Source organism: Simochromis diagramma, unplaced genomic scaffold, assembly GCF_900408965.1.
Source record: "Simochromis diagramma unplaced genomic scaffold, fSimDia1.1 OVJJ01000421.1, whole genome shotgun sequence".
NCBI classification, from domain to species: Eukaryota; Metazoa; Chordata; class Actinopteri; order Cichliformes; family Cichlidae; genus Simochromis; species Simochromis diagramma.
In genome coordinates this window covers 2,599,199-2,617,580 of record NW_024387250.1, presented here as the reverse complement: position 1 = coordinate 2,617,580, position 18,382 = coordinate 2,599,199, and the positions used below count along the sequence as shown (strand labels likewise).

General features: G+C 38.8%; 1 protein-coding gene across 5 annotated transcripts in view; it reads right to left on the bottom strand.

Moving 5' to 3' along the window:
• khdrbs2 (KH domain containing, RNA binding, signal transduction associated 2) overlaps positions 1-18,382 on the bottom strand; it is an 81,852-nt gene that overhangs the window by 29,176 nt on the left and 34,294 nt on the right. For all 5 annotated transcript variants that reach the window (XM_040001606.1, XM_040001603.1, XM_040001607.1 and 2 more), the window contains exons 5-6: positions 8,516-8,643; positions 6,016-6,202 (exon numbers count right to left, since the gene is read on the bottom strand). In XM_040001606.1, the coding sequence (XP_039857540.1) occupies positions 6,016-6,202; positions 8,516-8,643 (315 nt within the window). The remainder of the gene's footprint in view (positions 1-6,015; positions 6,203-8,515; positions 8,644-18,382) is intronic.

The following is an 18,382-nucleotide window of genomic DNA, read 5'->3' as shown; positions in this document are numbered from 1 at the left end:
TCAGTAAAATTCATTCCTTAATACTTCCACCAATGCCAGTAGGTAATGGCTATTAATGGTAACTTTAGCACTTCAGCAGCGACTTAAATTACAAAGCTCAGTGCAACACCTACAATGACATTTCTGAGACGAGTAATTTTCTTATTAATATCTCAAAAGATGGGAAATCTAGACGATCTTCCAGGATTCAAAGCTTTAAATCCCACAATGGCAAAAACACGTAGCCAGAAAAGTGTTGGCACATCAGATCAGATACTGTAAGAGCCCAGTAGGGAGAAGAAGCTCCTGTGGTGTGACTACAATACATTTAATAATAAGAGCAATTCCAACTGTGCTTTGTGGAAAACATGAAAAAAAAAAAATCATCCTTAAAACAAAATCATCAAAAGCAGCCTACATGGTTGGGAAAACAAAAAAAAAAAAAGCCACATCCCACAGTACTCCAAAACCTCGATGGGGAAAAGACATTTTGTCTGGAACAATTGTAAAACAATCAAAAATACAAACTGACACTGAAGACAGTGGCTGCTCACTGGAATTGTAGATACCTTATCACTGAAAAACAGGCTTCTTTCCCTGGATAACAGATCTGGATTTTGAGCACTTTCACATTAAAATATGGTAGAAGGGAGATTCATTTTGCAGCAGCTTCATGCAGACCGGCTGCTGATTGCTTAGATACATTATTAATAAACATGACAAATATCTATCAGACAAACTGAGAAAAGGTTAACCCAGCATTAACTGTTTACGTGTTAAATTATTTTCCTCTGTTTATTAAAATGTATCAAGGTATAGATGAAAAACTGAAAGCGAAGCCTACTTAGTTTGAGTGTATTATGGGTGTTTTTTTATAATCTTACTAAAAATATAAGGAACACCAAACCTTAAAGGACCAAAATGATGGCCTAGTGATTGCAAACAGATTAAAGTTTTACTAAAGGGCTTATCGGTTTATCTGAAATGATGCAAAAAGCCTAGCGGCGCTTCACTGTAGTACACAGAGATCTGCACCAGACACACAGTTCTGGGTGCACTTCATCTGCAATATGTTAATACATTGTCTCAAAAGTGAAAGCCTGGCTGTCATCATCTCTGGATTAGGAACGTTTCAAATGTCAGCACGTGAAGAATCTGTTAGAAACACCGTTTAAACGTGTTCCGCGGACTCAATGTCTAGACTGACACCCCCCACCCCAACCCGCTCCATGGCAGAGCACTGTAATCCACTTCACTTCTGAATTGTTGCCATCATTTAAAAGGGACAATAATGGTCACTGTCACTGTATTAGTTTTACGACACTGACAGCGTGACAGAGTCCATTCATCACAATAGTCTCCAGAGGAGCCCCCGTTACATGATGACCCGCAAAACAGCAGAAAGGTTTACGGGAGTTTCACCTCAAATGAAGGAGAAAACAACACTCTGTCATTCATTCGGCACACAACACACTGACTCTAAACTACACAATGCATACATATAGACACCTGTATGTGCTGGTTATTAATAAGCACTGCTATGCAAATTGGTTTCTACCAGAAGCGCAGTGATATTAATAACTTGTCGTGACTGTGTGTAAAAGCAGAAGCTAAAATGAAAATTGTAAATTTCACTGCTGCAGGAAAAAAAAGATTGAGTTATCATCAAAGAGTTAGGTAACTTTTTTGGCGGATAAACCTTTATGTTTACTGTATGAAGGCTTGATTTCATCCATTGGTCCATGTTTTTCTAGTTATCCAATACAGGGTTGTGAGGGGGGCTGGAGCATATGTAGATCTGTCTACCTTATAGGGCGAAAGGAGGAAAGGTCTCCATGCTGTCCCAGGGCTAACACAAGAGACAACCATTTGCACTCACATCTATGACCAATTTAGATTTAAACTTAACTCCACTAATTGCATGTCTGGACTACCCAGATTCCAAACCAAGACCTTCTTGCTGGGAGGCAATGCTGCTAACCACTGCACCACTGTGCTGGCAGAGTTTTCATATTATTTTAAAGGAGAGATTTTAAAAAATGACCAATTAATTTCTAACTCCTTCTCAGGAGATAACAACAGAGTAGGTGTGCAAGCCTCGGAGATCCCTGGCTCCAAGTGTACACGTGGAGAAGACAGCAACAGAGTAGCTGGTTTAGTACTTGTAATCCTGCCAAATCAAATATTTTAGAAAGGTGTCTCAAAAATATCCAGGGTAACTTTTTGGATGCTTAGCCATAAATTAAAGTGGAAAAAAGTCCTTTTTTTGACTGGGATTACCTATCGCTGTCTACTAATGTAGTGTTTGTGAGTATAAGTATATACTTGATAGAGCTGCACGTAAGAACTCGGCATCCTCCGAGCTCCCTAATGCAACGTCCATGATTTCCGGAGGCGCCAAAGTAAGAATAGGTGCAGGTAATAGTCCAGAGACTTCACAGTGATCATCCCGATGCTCCTAAAAGGGTATTTCGAATAATGATAACACATCTGAAGCAGATCTCCCACTGTGTGCTGCCTATATGACTTTTAAAAAAAGCCATTCAGCATGGTTATGTTAATGAAGGAGCACGTATCTCTGGCTTTGACTGATGATGCGAAAATTGTAGCATCACTAACTGGAATCGGTTCACAAAGAGCTTCGGTCTGGCAGGAAGGAGGAAAGAGTGCTGGTGTAAAGGATACAGCAAGGTGAGATTTGTGGGAGAAAGATAGAGAGAAAGCACTTTGTTCATAAATTATAAAGCAAACAATGATACACGATAACCGCCAGCTTCCTTGTGCTTTCCTTTGAAGTTATAAATCAATACCACCCTCGATTAGGTACAATTATAGACTTTCTCACAGTATTGCATTTATGAGACAGACTGACAGTTTGACAGAGTCCATCAATCAACAGTCTCCGGAGAAATTACACAATACTCATACACGCTATATTTTCCTAAAGACAAATACAGGGTGTAGCAACAAAATCACAGCAACTGCTGCTGATATATTGTCGTGTTTCAATAGATTGTTCTTTGCAGGCTTCTTGTAGCGAAATAACAAGAAGTCATACAGCATCATGTACACTCATTGAAGGAAGAAAATGATAATAATAAAAAAAGCCAGGACCTGCATAAAAAGTCCTTGCTGCAATCTGGAAACATGCTTAAGGAAAATTGCGTAATGTAGTAGAAAAAAATAGCAAAGCGAGATATGAGCGAAGAGAATGTTCAGGACAAACTCATCTTTCCATAATCCCCTAGTCTCTGTGCTCCCACCCTCCTTTCCAACCTCCAATTACAAAGAGAAGAAATGCCCCGCTTCTTCACTCCACAGAAATACACAGGCTCTACATCAGAACTCAATTTGGTTTGGTAATGAGACTGCGCTTGTGCATTTCCCCATGCAGACAGCCCAATCTTCAATTGCCTGCACACATGGGGGCTTTTCTTAGCAGGAAGGCTCTGAGGAAATAGGCTGGTAAAAGTGTTGCCTTTTTTCATTTGGATGAAACTTACAGCCCACCTTGTGTAGTCTTTTGAAAAATGACCTTGAGAAATTTGTGATATCTGAAGACAACATACTTTTAAACTGAAGCCTTGAAGATTTATTTCTTTTTTGGATACAGAACATGGCATTATATGAAGTGATATAAAAGATTTTACAGAACGCCGGTCAAGGCACTGATTATGCCTTGAAATGCAGCATTTTCTCTTCACAAGCTGATAGTGCGGCGACTGTATCCCCAATGCAGAGCTTCACGGGTTTCTGATAACCCACTGTACAATGTTCTCTTACATTTACAGCACAATTTACTAAACCCTGCACTGTAAAAAAAAAAATTGTGATATAAAAGTATTTTACTGTATATTTTACAGGTTTGTACTGTTCTTCTAGAATATCATTAAATTCACATAAATAGACTGTGATTTTACATGTCAAATATAAATGAACGTAAAATCACTGTAAAGTAATAAAACATAATTTTCTTGTTTTTTAAATGTATCTGTCTCTATACATATGCATATTTAGATTGTTAAAATACATTCACAAATGCATCATAATTTCACAAATATTTGTTCGTTATTTGAAAGATTGAACTGTGAAATCCAAATGTAATGCTATGGAAAAATATATAAAATGATTTGTATAAACTTTTTACAATTATTATCATTATTGTTATTTAGGGTGATCGTGGCTCAAGAGTTGGCAGTTCGCCTTGTAATCAGAAGGTTGCCGATTCGAGCCCCGGCTCGGACACTCTCGGTCGTTGTGTCCTTGGGCAAGACACGTCACCTACCACCTAATGGTGATACCCTGAGGGGAATTATAAAGTGGAATTGTAAAGCGCTTTGAGGGTTTCATAAAATGCTATATGAATGCAATCCATTGTTATTTAAACCAACTGTTAACTGTATATTTCTGTACATTTAAATATTATTATTCATATTGCCACATTCATTGACCTTTTTTTTTATAGGTAATTTCATTGTTTAATCACATTAAATTGTTCCTAATTTAATGTTTAAAAGCACTTGAAAAAGGCAAAATCCCATGTAAAATTAGGGCAACAAACTGTATTGTCATTACTGAAAATAACCGTATTTTCATGGGAAAGTTATTTTCTGTTATTTTCTGGTATTATTTTGGTACCCCAGCTGCCGGAATATTACTGTTTTTTTAGGATTTTTTTTTTTTACGGTGTGCAAAGCCTGAACCGTGAAATAATTGTCAGGAAATTAGAATTTTTTAAAAAGTGGAGTGTTTATTGGACCTTAGGGCAAATAAAAAAAATAATTTAGTGTTTTATTTGTATCATGTTTGCTATAATTATTGCATTAAATGTGCTGGTTTTGCTTGTTTAGGGTTTTTCGGGGCAAAAACAGCCAAATATCACACTGTTGATGCACAAAAACTCACGTGTCTAATATGACACAGGGTTAAGGAGACAAAGAGAGTTCCCGTAGCTCACATGAATGTTTTTTTTAAATTAAACTCCAAACCAATAACACCAGTAATTATTTTCAAATAGCCCGTGTTTTCCATATGTGCCATTAAACAATATGTAAGCTGGTGTGTTTGCTAATCATTTCTCAGATTCCAGGTCAGATTCCTCATCTGCATGGATGTACATGGAAACTTGGGATACTACACTACCTAAACTGGGCTATTCCTCAAACAGTCTGTAGTTAGCATAAATGTATGTGCAAGTGGTGCAAAAATACTTATCTAATACAGTGGCTCTCAAAGAGGGCCGATAATGCTTTCAGAATTCTTTTTTTGAAAAATATCTCATAACAAATAAATAAATAAATACATCAAATTAAAAACAGGGTAAGGAATAAACACACAAATTACCATATTAAAAAGCTGTGCACAGCAGTCAAAAATAGTGTCTGGGTACGAGGATGAAGGTTTGTCACTATAAACAGAGCTTAAAGCTGAGACATATCAAACCTCAGCACAGTCTATGATGGCTTAACCCGAGCCAGCCAAAAATAAATCAGGCTACACAGTTAAAGATACTCGATTTAAGGCTTTTTTTTGGTCAGGTCAAAGCATGACTTGCCTGTGTGGCAGAACTGAGGCAACGGTGAAAAACAAGCAAAATGTGTTCAGGTTCTTGCCTCCTTTTCTTTGAAAACTTTGATTACAGGTTAATCTTACTTTGAACACAATAAAAAAATTTTTTTATTAAGTTAGTGTGACAAATTATCATTAGTTATCATAAGTTTGGAAAATATGTTGTGCTTTTAAAGGGACGAGATAAAGGGAAACCGATCACTGCCTGCAACTATGTCGAACTCAATGATCCAAAACCATCATTATACGCTTCTGCAAGTTTTTAACATTTAAAATAGGCAAATATACAATGTAATACTTGCTTGTCCTACTTTTTAAAGATGTCCCAGAATGCTCTACCTTTCCATGTAAAGCACGAATCATCCAGATTACATGAAAGGGAAGTAAATCAAGTCTGATTTACACACACTTCAAGTAAAATTACTATCAGCTATACTTTTCAGTGTGTGCAAAGAGGATTGGACTTACATAGTCGTCATATGATTCATGTGTGACTGCTAACAGTGGGGGCCTGTATCCGACACTTGCTGCTGCTGCCCCTCTGGCTCTCGGGACTTGTACCTCCCTCGTCAAAACTGTCGTGGGAAGTTTGCTGTGTGCTGCCGTCGCTGTCCCCCGAGGTGTTGCCGCGCTCCTTCCCGCGCCTCTGTGGCCCCTGGTAAAGCAAAAAAAGCAAACAAACATGGCCTCAACATTGCCCTAAGAACCTTGCTGTGCAACACTCATAAATAAGCCACAGTAAATTAAGTGGGAAAGTGGAATTAAGAAGAAAAAAACCCCCCTCAAACTATATTTAAATCCTTTTTAGTGCTGCATACGTCCACGCTGCCACAGCTGGTGGTTGCCTTACACTGTGCTCAGGTGAAACATAAGATAAACACAGCACTGGGGTAGATCTTGTTATGATCAGAAGGGTGACGAGTGTCACTTTGTGTTTTGTCTGCTCTGCAAACATGCCTGTGGGATGCAACATGGTTATTTCAAAAATGTGACAGAGCGGTGTCATGTCTCCGTTTGCACGATAACACATCTGCCTGAAACCGCTGATTAATGTCAGGCTGCAGGCGGACAGGTATAGTTTTCAAATACAGCAAGTTGTTACTTGACATGCACCGGTGGAGAGCAAGGGCCAAAGGGCTGGGGCAGACATGAGGAATTTAAGGTAGGTTGTTTCTTTATATAAAAGTCTGACTATCCAGCAGCTCGACTTCATGCTCGGTGTAGGGACTGCAGGGAGGATTTAACATTGCAAAGATGCCTATTTTCTGCTAACTTACATTTTTACAGCATGATACAGCTAGGGTATGGCAATTTGTCTTCCTCCAGCTTATTCTTCACTAGCTGGCAACCTATTGTGATCCAAAAATACAGACACTCAAATGGGAATTATTGGTGCACATTTTTAATGGAGATTTACAAAAATCGCTTATCATTGCAGCATAAGGGGAAAATCTGGAAAAGAAAGTGGTGGTACTGGTGGTGAATTGGGAGCGTCCCAATGTTGCTGGTGGATTTTGCTCATATGGATGTGCTGCCAGAAATAGGCCAGGCTTTCATGGCACACTCTACCTGGTTATTCCAGAGGGACTTCCATAGCTCACATAGATTATGGTCAGTTTGCTCAACAATTAGATAAATAAATAACTCAAAAGGAGACTTATAGAGGGATGCGTGAACGTCTGATCCAATGAAATGCTCTGTAGCATTTATTGTTTCTGCATATGCTGGCCTACAGGAGCCACACGGAAAACAAGTCACATTTTAAATTAAAAAAAAATGAAAAGAAACCATTAAAAAATATTAAATAGAATATGATTAGGAATACTCACAACTGGTTTGCATAAAATACAGAAACATGTACAGGTGAACCAATTAATGTCAAAATTCACCATGAAGGTGGGTGCCTCATTGTTATTTTTTAACACATTTATTTTGTCATTCAGAGCAGGTTAGGTGCTAGGCTCTGGATTGCCTGCAAATGCATAAAATTACACATTTTTATTGCATTGACTATTAGACATGAGAGATCTTGTTTTTCTTAAACCAGCCTTAAACCATGACAGAGCCCCTGTCATGGTTTACAGAAGAATATAGACTATAGATATGAAATATGGAGTACCAAAAGACTTTTTTGCTGCTGATTTTAAAATCAGTTGTTGTGTAATTTTTCATACCTCAGCCTTTTCTTCCTGTTTCCCTTGTTTAAGAATGGCTTTTTGACAGCTGTGCTTCCATGGTGATGATTTCTAATGAGGTTTCAGCGAACAGTAGACGCATATTTCAGGTCCTGTATTCCATCTTTGCTGGATTTTTTGCTATTTCTTAAAGACATGACTTTGAGATACTGTTGCTGTAGATATACCAAGTTTTCAGCAACAAGCTCTTTAGGAATCACTTTGTTGGTACAAAAATACTATTTTATGCCATTCATGGTAAATTCAAGTATTTTTGGATACTTCAGCTAAAGAAGTTTTTGCAGCAGCCAAGAAGTTACAAAGTAAAAAGTGCCTGAAGCAATTTAGAATTGTTTCTTGTGTAAAGATGAGACTGGTTTGGGAGATTTTTTTATGCTTGAATGCTCCATAGGTCAGTATTAAGTGGCCTAACAACAAGGTCAAGTACAAAGACTGCGCTTAAAAACTGGTAATAAACCAGCCAGTGTCCAAAGGAAAAACTCGGAAAGACCTTCAAACATAAAAGTATAGTTTAAGAAGACTTAAAAAAATACAGTTCAGAATATAAAGAAATGAAATGTGAGTTTGGCTTTTGCACAGATGTAAGCAAGTGAATTCATAAAAGAGTAGAAATAAAATGAAATGGTTTTAAATATCACACAAGAAACACACCAGTAAAAATGATAAAACACCAAAAATAAAAAATAATTTAAATAAACTAATAATTAGGATGAGAAGTGTCTGTATAAATATTATGTATTTATGTGTGCTTGTGAGTGTAATTAAAACTTTACCTTGTGGTTATTGCGGTTGTTGGTCGTAGACACCTCCCTTGAACACTCCTCCCTCTGCTTGACTCGTCAGAGCCGTTCAACAGGGATAACTCTCGGAGTTGTTCCTGCCTGATCTCGTCATTGTAATCCTGTGGAAACAAAATGCAGCACGTCTCGTAAGAAAACAAAACAGAGAAGGTCATTTGTCTTCTGACTGCAACAGATGCTTGCAACAGCAGCAAATGTCATCAAACTAAAATTATCTCGACACCCAAGGGGAGCTTGTGGCTTTGCTGAGCGGTGACTAGCCAGTGAAGAATCTTTTGGTTATGGTTTGACTCAAAACGCAGAGGAAAGATTAGTGGTGGAGAAAAAGGCAATAAATATTTCTCAAAGGAGCCGCGGGTTTGTTGGGGAAAGAAGAAAAACTATTTTCCTGTTTAGGTTTCGAAGACTAGTGTTAACTTCCCAGATGGCCTTAAAAACAGAAGGTGTCTAACCAACAAATTTAGGGCAAGATTTATCTTGATGTTGGATGAGGAGAACAGAAACAGGAAATTAAATCAGACAAATATTTTTCTCACTTTAATGCAATACAAAAATAGCCCTTGATTTGTCTGCACACAGACTGTAATTGACACTTTCAACAACTTTGCGTGGAATATCGCTATCTTGCGATTCTGAACCATTTTTCTCAGCCCGCTATCAACATGATATGGATCGCTACACAGCAGATAAGGGAGTGGACAAAACAGCCTTCATTATCTTGTCACTGGTGACAGATAAACAAGTGTGGGGTTTTTTTTTTTTACGAAACACTTAAAAACGAGTCCACGGGATTCGCTACCATGGGCGAAATGTTTCTATAATGACACCAAGGCAGCAACAGATTTCTTTGGCTGTCACTGCTTATGACAGCACATTATGACCGCATGATCTGGTGTCACAGACTAAAAGGAGAGCCCCAAGAAAAATACGTCCTCTCGAACAAACATAAAAACCCAATATATGTTACTATGAGCAGCAATTTCAACTTTTACTCTTGAAAGAGACAATTTGTGGTGTCCATTGTATGGACACCACACAGAATTATTCTGTGTGCACATTTGTCACACTTCACATTCCAACAAATTTTAATATTAGACACTGATAACCCGAATAAAAACAAAATGCACGTTTTAAATCATGATTTTATTTATTAAGGGGGGAAAAAGATGTTCAAATTTATGTGGCCCTGTGTAAAAAGGAAATTGCATCCCTTCCCTTCTCCTTGATAAAGAGAAGGGAAGGGATGCAATTTGGCTGACAAAGTGAAGTAGGCTTAAAGTCCTCAAAAAGCAACACATCATGTCATGATTTAAAAAACCCTTAAGAACAGGCTTAGAAACAAATGCATTGACATCTATCAGTCCGTAAAAGGTTACAATCCTTTTATAAGGTTTTGGGACTCAAGTGAACAATGGTGAGAACGTAAATTACACACGGACAACATTAAGCTACTCACGCAGAGAAGAACGGCTGCTGCTTGCATCATCATCTGTCATCATTTCTGCTACACTGGCAGGGCTAGGGCCAGGACTCTACTCTTCGTGTTTTTGGGGGATGTTGCATAACAGGCAACCCACCTGCAGTAGATGTGCTCGGTGTGAGGTCTCGCAGCAAGCTATCAAATACGGCGCATTTCTGGGCTTTTAAAAAAAAAACGCTATGCGTCGCCAGGTGTTTCATCGGATTCGAGGTGTTACCTCCTTTGACAGTATCACAGTATCAGCTTAAAGCACTTGTTGCAGGCTGCTGAGTTTGCATATTTTGCTATGAAGTACAGCCAGACTTTTGACCGCTTCGCCTTGGACATTTTTAATCTGTAGCTCTGCTCTAACAGGACATACGTACCTGGCCCCGCCTACTATCCTCGGAAACGTAAAATGATTGGCTAGAATCTAAAGTGTATCACAGCTCAGGAAAAAAAAACAATTATCCACAGATGGAGAAAACAGTGGTGAACCTTCCTAGGATTGGTGGGTCTGCCAAAAATACTCCAAGAGCGCTTCAATGACTCATCCAGGAGGTCACAAAAGAGCAGGGAAAAGCATCTAAAGAGCTGCAGGCCTCTTTTCCTCAACAATAAGAAACTGACTGGGCATAAATGGCATCTATGGGAGAGTTCTAAGGAGAAAACCACTGCTGACCAAAAAGAACACAAAGGCTCACATTTGCCAAAAAACATCTTGATGTTCCCCAAGACTTTGGTGAAAATGTTCTGTGTACTGATGAGATAAAAGCTGAATTTCTTTGGAAGGTTTTAGACCCGTTACATCTGCTGCAAAACTAACAGAGCTTTTCATAAAAAAAACTCTGATGTGATGGTAGTGTCTGGGGCTGCTTTGCTGCTTGGTGATGGAACCATGAATTCTGCTCTCTACTCCTGAAGGAGAATGTCAGTCTACCAGTTTGTACCTGAAGCTCAAGCTCACTTGGGTTATGCAGCTGGACAATGAACCAAAAAATTTCAAAAACAAAACCAGAATTAAGTTTTTTTGAGTGGCCTAGACAAATTTCAGACTCAAATCACATTGAGATGCTCTGGTATGACCGTAAACAGGCTCCTAATGTTGGAAAGCCCTAAATGTGGCTGAATTAAAGCAATTTGGCAAAGAAGAGTGGGCCAAAATTCCTCCACAATAATGTGACTCATTGCCAGTTATCACATGCTTGATTACAGTTTTTGCTGCCAAGGGTGGCATCAGCAGTTATTATGTTTAGGGGACAATCAATTTTTGAAATAGGGCCAGGCAGGTTTTTTTCACTTAATAAATGAAAATCATGGGCAGATATTTTTTTTAAATGTGTAAATCATCAAACTCTTACCACATGTGATCACTCTGCACTGGACTATTTATGAATACTATAACTTTTCATGGTCCACCTGTGAACCACACTTTACCTGAAGAAAATTGACTGCACATTTTTACAATTGGAGAATGCAAGTTATCATTTACAACAATGTTAAATAAATATAAAAATGATTTAAAAATGCAATTTTTTATTTCTATTTTCAAAGTCATCTGGTTTTTTTGTCATGGGTGGGTGGACAAAGGAGCCAGAGGCACAGGTTCAATACCCCTGACGTGGAGTTTAGTCCTTTCCTACCTACAGGCCAGGCTTATGGATCACATCACATTTAGTCATGAGGATATTACAAGACATCATTTACCCACTCTGTGATTTGCATAGTTAGGACTGAATGTAATCAGATCTTCAACAAAAGCTTATTATTAGATTAAACTAATTCTGTGTGAACACAAAAAAATCTGAACTCATTAACTGTCTAAATGTGTGAAATGTAACCCTTTTTGCAGACTTGTTATCAGTCGTCAGTTTTAGCAGACAAATCTGCAATCACGCTCTTCTTTAATTTATTCATAATTTTCCTCAGGATCAAATTTTTCAGCCACATATTGTCGAAGGATTTGCAGCACACACTGTTCATTTTTCAAACCATAGAAAGAATATCTAAAAACAAGAGGTTAGTGTCTCTCTACTTAAATTTTCTTCTCCTTGTTTACATGTCTGACCTTCACTGTTTCTTAAGAAGTTAATGGAGCATGATTTTGAGGTGGAAAAAAAGAGAAATTTTTATCATTGTTATAGTGAGCAACCTTGATTCGGTGAATGTGAACACATTCGATACTGTTGCAGCAAAACTGAGCATTCATTAAACTGCAGCATGTCAGACATGTCTTCATTTACAGTAACAGGCTGTGTGTCATGCACAGGCCATATGATGAACAGATTATAAAGACTGAAAACACTGACACCAACATACCGTGAAAGAAGAAAATGAAACCATGGTGGTGGACATGTGACAGACTGTGCACGTTCTTATAATGAACAAATAAGGCCTACAGCATTCTGTTTAATTCAAGGAGACTGGCAGAGCTCTTAATAAGAAATCTGGCAGCTCATTCAAAGCTCAACAAACCTGCCAGAGCTTGTGAAAGTAGACTGTTGACAAAGGTGTTAACATGAGTATACAGAGATAAAGCCCAAGCTGAGGCTTCTCGAGCCAGATTGTTTGCTCACTGTGATTAATTCTGACCATGCATGACCTTGTACACATGCAATGCCCTTCACAGAGCTTAAGTTAGACTTAAAGAGGTCAACGCATGAAGTGCAGCGTTACCAATCATTGTGATGTTTGCGTCTGCCAGCTATTTGTCTCTGTGGCCAGAAAATAACAAGTCAAGTTAATTTGGCATTCTTCAATCATCAGCTTTATTATAAGTGACGCTGTCATGTCAGATCACCTTTGACACCTGCGGCAGTATTGAACAAGGTAAATACATTTATCCAACAAAAACATCATATTAAAAGACATGAACAAACCAAAGAAAATGGATCAGTCTTAGCTTTTGAATAAATCGTGTGACATTTGTTGGATTACAGTGATTATATAAGATTGTTTTGTTTCCCAACATAATGCATTTAAGGGGTAGAGTTATGCTATTAGTGCTATTATTGTGTTTGAAGAATCAGAAAGCTGTATACTCAGAGACTCACTGGATTCGTAGAAATGTCTGGCAGTGTGAATGTACGTATTTGAATTTGAAGGTGTTAACAAAATCTATGTTTAAATGTGGGTGCTATGCATCAGGTAAACTATGCCAGTACCAGGCTGGACCCTCAGAACTGCCTTCATTCTTTGTGGTATAGATTCAAAACGGTGCTAGAAACGTTCCTCTGATGTTGGTTCATCTTGACATGATAAAAACATGCAGATTTATCAGCTCCACATTCATGATGTGAATCTTCTGTTCCACCACATCCCAAACGTGCTTTGTTGAACTGAGATCTGGTGACTGTGGAAGCCATTTGAGTACAGTGAACTCCCTGAGATGTTTAAGAAACCAGTTTGAGATGATTTAAGCTTTGTGACATGGTGTGTTAACCTGCTGGAAGCAACTTGACTTAGTGTTAAGAAATATATTCTAAAACACTTCTTCAGTAAAGACTCAGAGAAGAGAAACACACAGAACTTCTTGCTAGCAAGGGCAGTCTCCAGAACTGAGACTCGCGCTGAGAAACTGCCCCGGTCTTTATTTATACTTCAGTGAGCGTTTGTTCCTTACATTGGAATGTGGAGGTGTACGTGTGTGTGTGTGTGTGTGTGACCCAATAAACGACTTCCCTTAACCTGCTGGTCTGGAAAATCCAACAGTTCATCTATATGTAAAGAAGGCACTTAGACTAAAACTGACATAGCTACGTTAATCCTACCGTAAAACAATAAGACAAGGTACGACCTCTCCCATGCTCCTAGGATGTGGGGGTGAACACCCTGGAATGTTACAGACCTCCTAGGATGAGACATTCTTTCAATATGCCACCAACTATATACTTCTACACACAAATGATTACATGCAGTATTCTACCATATGCAAACTTATATCATTAAAAGATTATACTGACTACTAAGTACAATTTTCCTATTAACACTTAGTTATACTAAGACTCAGAAGATGGGTGCACTGTGGTCATAAGGGCATGGACATAGTCAGGTATGGTGTGGCATTTGAATTATATTCAGGTGGTACTGAGGAGCCCAAAGTGCGCCAGTGAATTATCCCTCCCATATATCCTCGAGTATAATCTGAACTGTTGATACAGGGCAGGATGGATCATGTTGTTTGCACAAAATTCTGACCTCACCATCCAAATGCTGCAGCAGAAATTGAGACTCATTAAACCAGGCAATATTTTGACTGGCTTGATAAACAACCATGTCACATTCAAAGTCACCTTTCTTCCCTATTCCGATGCTCAGTTTGAAAGTCGGCAGCTTGTCTTGCCAATGTTCACATGACTAAATGCTTTGACTTGTTCCCATGTTACTGGCTGGTTAGACACTTGCATTACCAAGCGGCTGAAAGGTGAATAGAAAGGAATAGACTGCCTCAGGAAAAGTGCTCAGACATATCTTGTCCTCTGTACTAGATAAAAGACTTCATATTTTTTGCACACCAGTTGTATATAATACAATGATAAGCTCTATTAAAGAATCAAATTCTAACTAATGCATCTTTTTTTTTTAAAAGTTCTTTCACATTACATGTTCTTTCAAAGTTAGCTCAACACAAACAGCACCACAGAAAATTAGCTGTGCACAGTCTGGCTCTATTATGGAGATAATAATGCAGAATATTTAACTCTGCATCCCTGACCAATTTTTTAGGTGGTCTCTAAGCTTCCTCACCCAGGACGTGTGGGCCAAATAATAGGTGCGCTTGGGTACAGTATGAGTAAACCCAAGCACACCTGGGTCAGTTTTTACAGCAGTTTTAATTTTGTTTGACTTTATGGAAAAACAAATAAGCAGTGTATATCTCATTAAAGTATCTGTGTCACCAGCTATCTGCCAAAATGCTTCCATTGCAGTTTGGCCCAAGATGAAGGCCTCACAAGCGTCTGTCTTTACAGTAACGCACTGATTAGGCTTTTCTTTTATTTTTAGATGCATAAATTGTGAGCTAACAGGACTGATTTCTGATTTGCAATTCTGCTTCATTGTAAGTCCTGGTAAGCTTTCTGTATCAGCTTCTGACAAAATTCAGATCTAGTTGTATGTGCTCTGTTTCTGATGGACAACAAATGATCAACTGATGCTAATGTCTAATTAAAAGTGACCATAGCACGCATGTGACATTGTGGTAGACAGCTACGCATCTCTGTGACTCTGTCTGCTGCATCATGTTGAGTTTAGTTTGGTTTATGAAGCATAATCCAGCAAAACGCCAGCGGGAGTCAGTGGTAGTTTTCCACGGGGGATCTCTGATTCAAATCGAGCATGTTTGTGGCAGGATGATCAACTTCTGTATGAGCTACACTCTACATTTCCCATTGAGCTGAAAAGAAACGTATGTTTTGAACATATTAAAAGAGTAGCTGAATATAATTAGGCTCTTACAAAATAGTCAGTGTCAAGTATAAAACAGTATGGAACCTGACCCCTGCAATAAACTGCAGTTCCTCAAATGGCCACTTGAGGCCAGCTCCAACAGAGAGTCAATCAGAGCAGAAAGAAGAAGGGTGCGAAAAACAAGTTTGATCTTTCTTTACAGTAATTTGACATTCAGCATGGGTCCCTATGTAGTTAATTATACTAACAACCAATCCAAGAAACCTGTGATGCAAGTTTTGGTTAATGTGTCACCTGGTGCCACATCGTAATATTTTACTGCTAATAGATTTTTATTATTTTATAGTTTTCATGTTTTTATTTTGGTATGATATTTGTATGTTTTCTGAAACTTTTTGGGGGGTTGTCTAACATCCTTCCAGCATCTACCAAATGAATGCAATGAGGCACACTTGCCCTGTCAAGCCTGTTTAAAAATGGAGACAGGAGAGCGCCACAACAAAGCAAGGAAAAAAAGATGGGCAAAGGCACCCAGGGCCGGGAGGCCATGGAGTTGTTTCCTTGGGATGAATACCTGGCACAGAGAAGGAGTGAGCTCTGGCAATAGCAGGAGACTCGGCAAAGAGAGACCAAAGAGACAAGTGAAGATGAGAAGGACCGAGTAAACTTCTGCTATACTGCTGGGAGTGTGCTCTTGAGAGACTGTTGTGGCTTTGGGGTTTTTCTTTTTTTCCCATTTTTCAGCTGCCAAGTTTCTTAGGAGATGGATATTTTAGGGCTTTTTTTAAAAAAAGGAAAAAAAATTAAAGGAACATTTTGAAAACACATCAGATCTCAATGGGAAAAAACATGCTGGATGCTATAATGATATGGGGTGGGATGTGTTAGAAACAGAAGGATGCTGCATCATTTGATAGAAATGTGATGTATTAACCTATAGAAGGAAATTTCATTGCAGCAACTCAAAATAATACTCAGTAGTTTGTGTGCCCCCCAGCAACTATAGCACCAGCATATGGTCAGACAATAGGTCCCTGACAGCAGTCAGGGTGCCGTTGCCTAGCCTGTAGCGGTCTGTGGATCTCTCCATGGATGTGCCTCCCCAGACCATCACTGATCCACAAAAAACTGGGCATGCTGAACAACGACAACATAAAGTTTTCCATTGCTTCTCCAGGCCCTTTCATGGCTCTCACATGTGCACAAGGTGAATCTGCTCTCATCTGTGAAAAGCACAGGGCACCAGTGGTGGACCTGCCAATTCTGGTATTTTATGGCAAAGGCCAATCTGCTCCCATAGTATTGAGCAGTGAGCACAGAGCTCATTAGACGACGTCTGGGCCTCTGGCCTCCCTCATGAAAGTTGCTTGTGTTTGTTTGGTTAGAGGCATTCATACCAGTGGCCTGCTAGAGTTCATTTTGTAGTGCTCTGGCACTGTGCATCCTGTTCTACTATAGTTGTGTCTTTAAAGACAGCATTGCTAAGCTTGGTTTCTTTACTTGGTTTCGGCTACTAGACACTGCTCAGCTCACTCTGGGTCCACAAAGGCTTCATCCAACTTTTCTTTCACATATGCATGAGTACACCGCAAATACACCTGTAACCATATGTTGCTTTTCACGATTTATCAGAGCACGTCTCTGACAACATGTTTTACAATGCAGCTCCTAATGCATTATGCAGCAATTAAAAAAAATAGCAGGACATGTATATGCCACTCCTCACCTGAGGCGTGAAACATCTGTCACTACTACTACTGACAGATGCCTGCTGTGTTGCATTATGTGCAGTTTATTTGCAAAATCCTAATAATATGCCCGAGGCAGCGAACATGTGCTCTGAAATTGGTACTATAGTTTTTTTAATGTGATTTTATTGTCATGTGGAGAAGGTGTAAGCTGAATTTTGATGTTGCCTACCTTACTGCGTTGTGTTTTTTTCAAATTTCAGTAAATACGGGGTTTATTTTTCTCACTCAGTGTGAAATTAGTGTTGGAAATGTCTGATTAACTAGCAACATTTAACAGTTTTCTTAATCTTGCATTCATTTTGGATTAAAGGAGCATTTTTGTTAACATCCACCTGCCCAAAATGTACTTCCACGGTAATCATTTTCGGATTACTGTGGAGGTACATTCTAAAAGCTAATTGCTTCTTTCCCAGGTCATTTTGCAGACAAATCTTTACAAAAGATCTAAAATAACTAACCTAAAATCTGTGAATGAGTGGATATATTAAAAAACAACTAGTCCTATATCACGGCTGGTCCTGTGTACACACTGATTAGCATCAAATAATGCAGTTTACTAAAAAAAAGTAAGAGGAGGGGTACTTTTTTAGAAGAGATTACTGAGTTTCTCACAGGTGCAAAAATAGGAAACTAAGGGGAAAAAGGCTTAGAAAAGCAGGTTTAAACATAAGCTGCTAAAGGTTCAACTAATTGCTTTGCATGCAACACTTTACAGCACGGGTAAGTTCTCGTGGTTGTTTTGCACCACTTGGTAATGAGTCACATGTTCACAAGTTTGTGTTAGGAGCAGCAAGAATGCACCAAGGAACTGAAAGTGGTAAAATTGTTCCCATCAGTTTTCCCTTTCACCAGCCAACAAACACATAAATAGATTTTCTTGGCTTTTAGCTTAACTTCTGATGGAGTGTTTAACCCCTGTTTTCGAGCATTCTCCCTAAAAGCGTGCACACAGAAACATCAGGAGCGGATCTATAATCAGGTACTTCCCCACTGTTTTTTGGCAGACTTTGTGAAGTCATTAGTAGCTGCTTTTGTTCAGTGCGGTATCATCATGCTCCTGGCCCACCGAGACAAAATTCTTGCAAGAATATTGGTTCAGTATAGCAAGAAGCATGAACTTCATAAAGCAGACTCATGCAGCACAGCTCCTCTATTAGACTTGTCACATTTGCAAAGCTTGATTAATATTTACAGCTTAAACTCAGCGAGAGTACACAACAT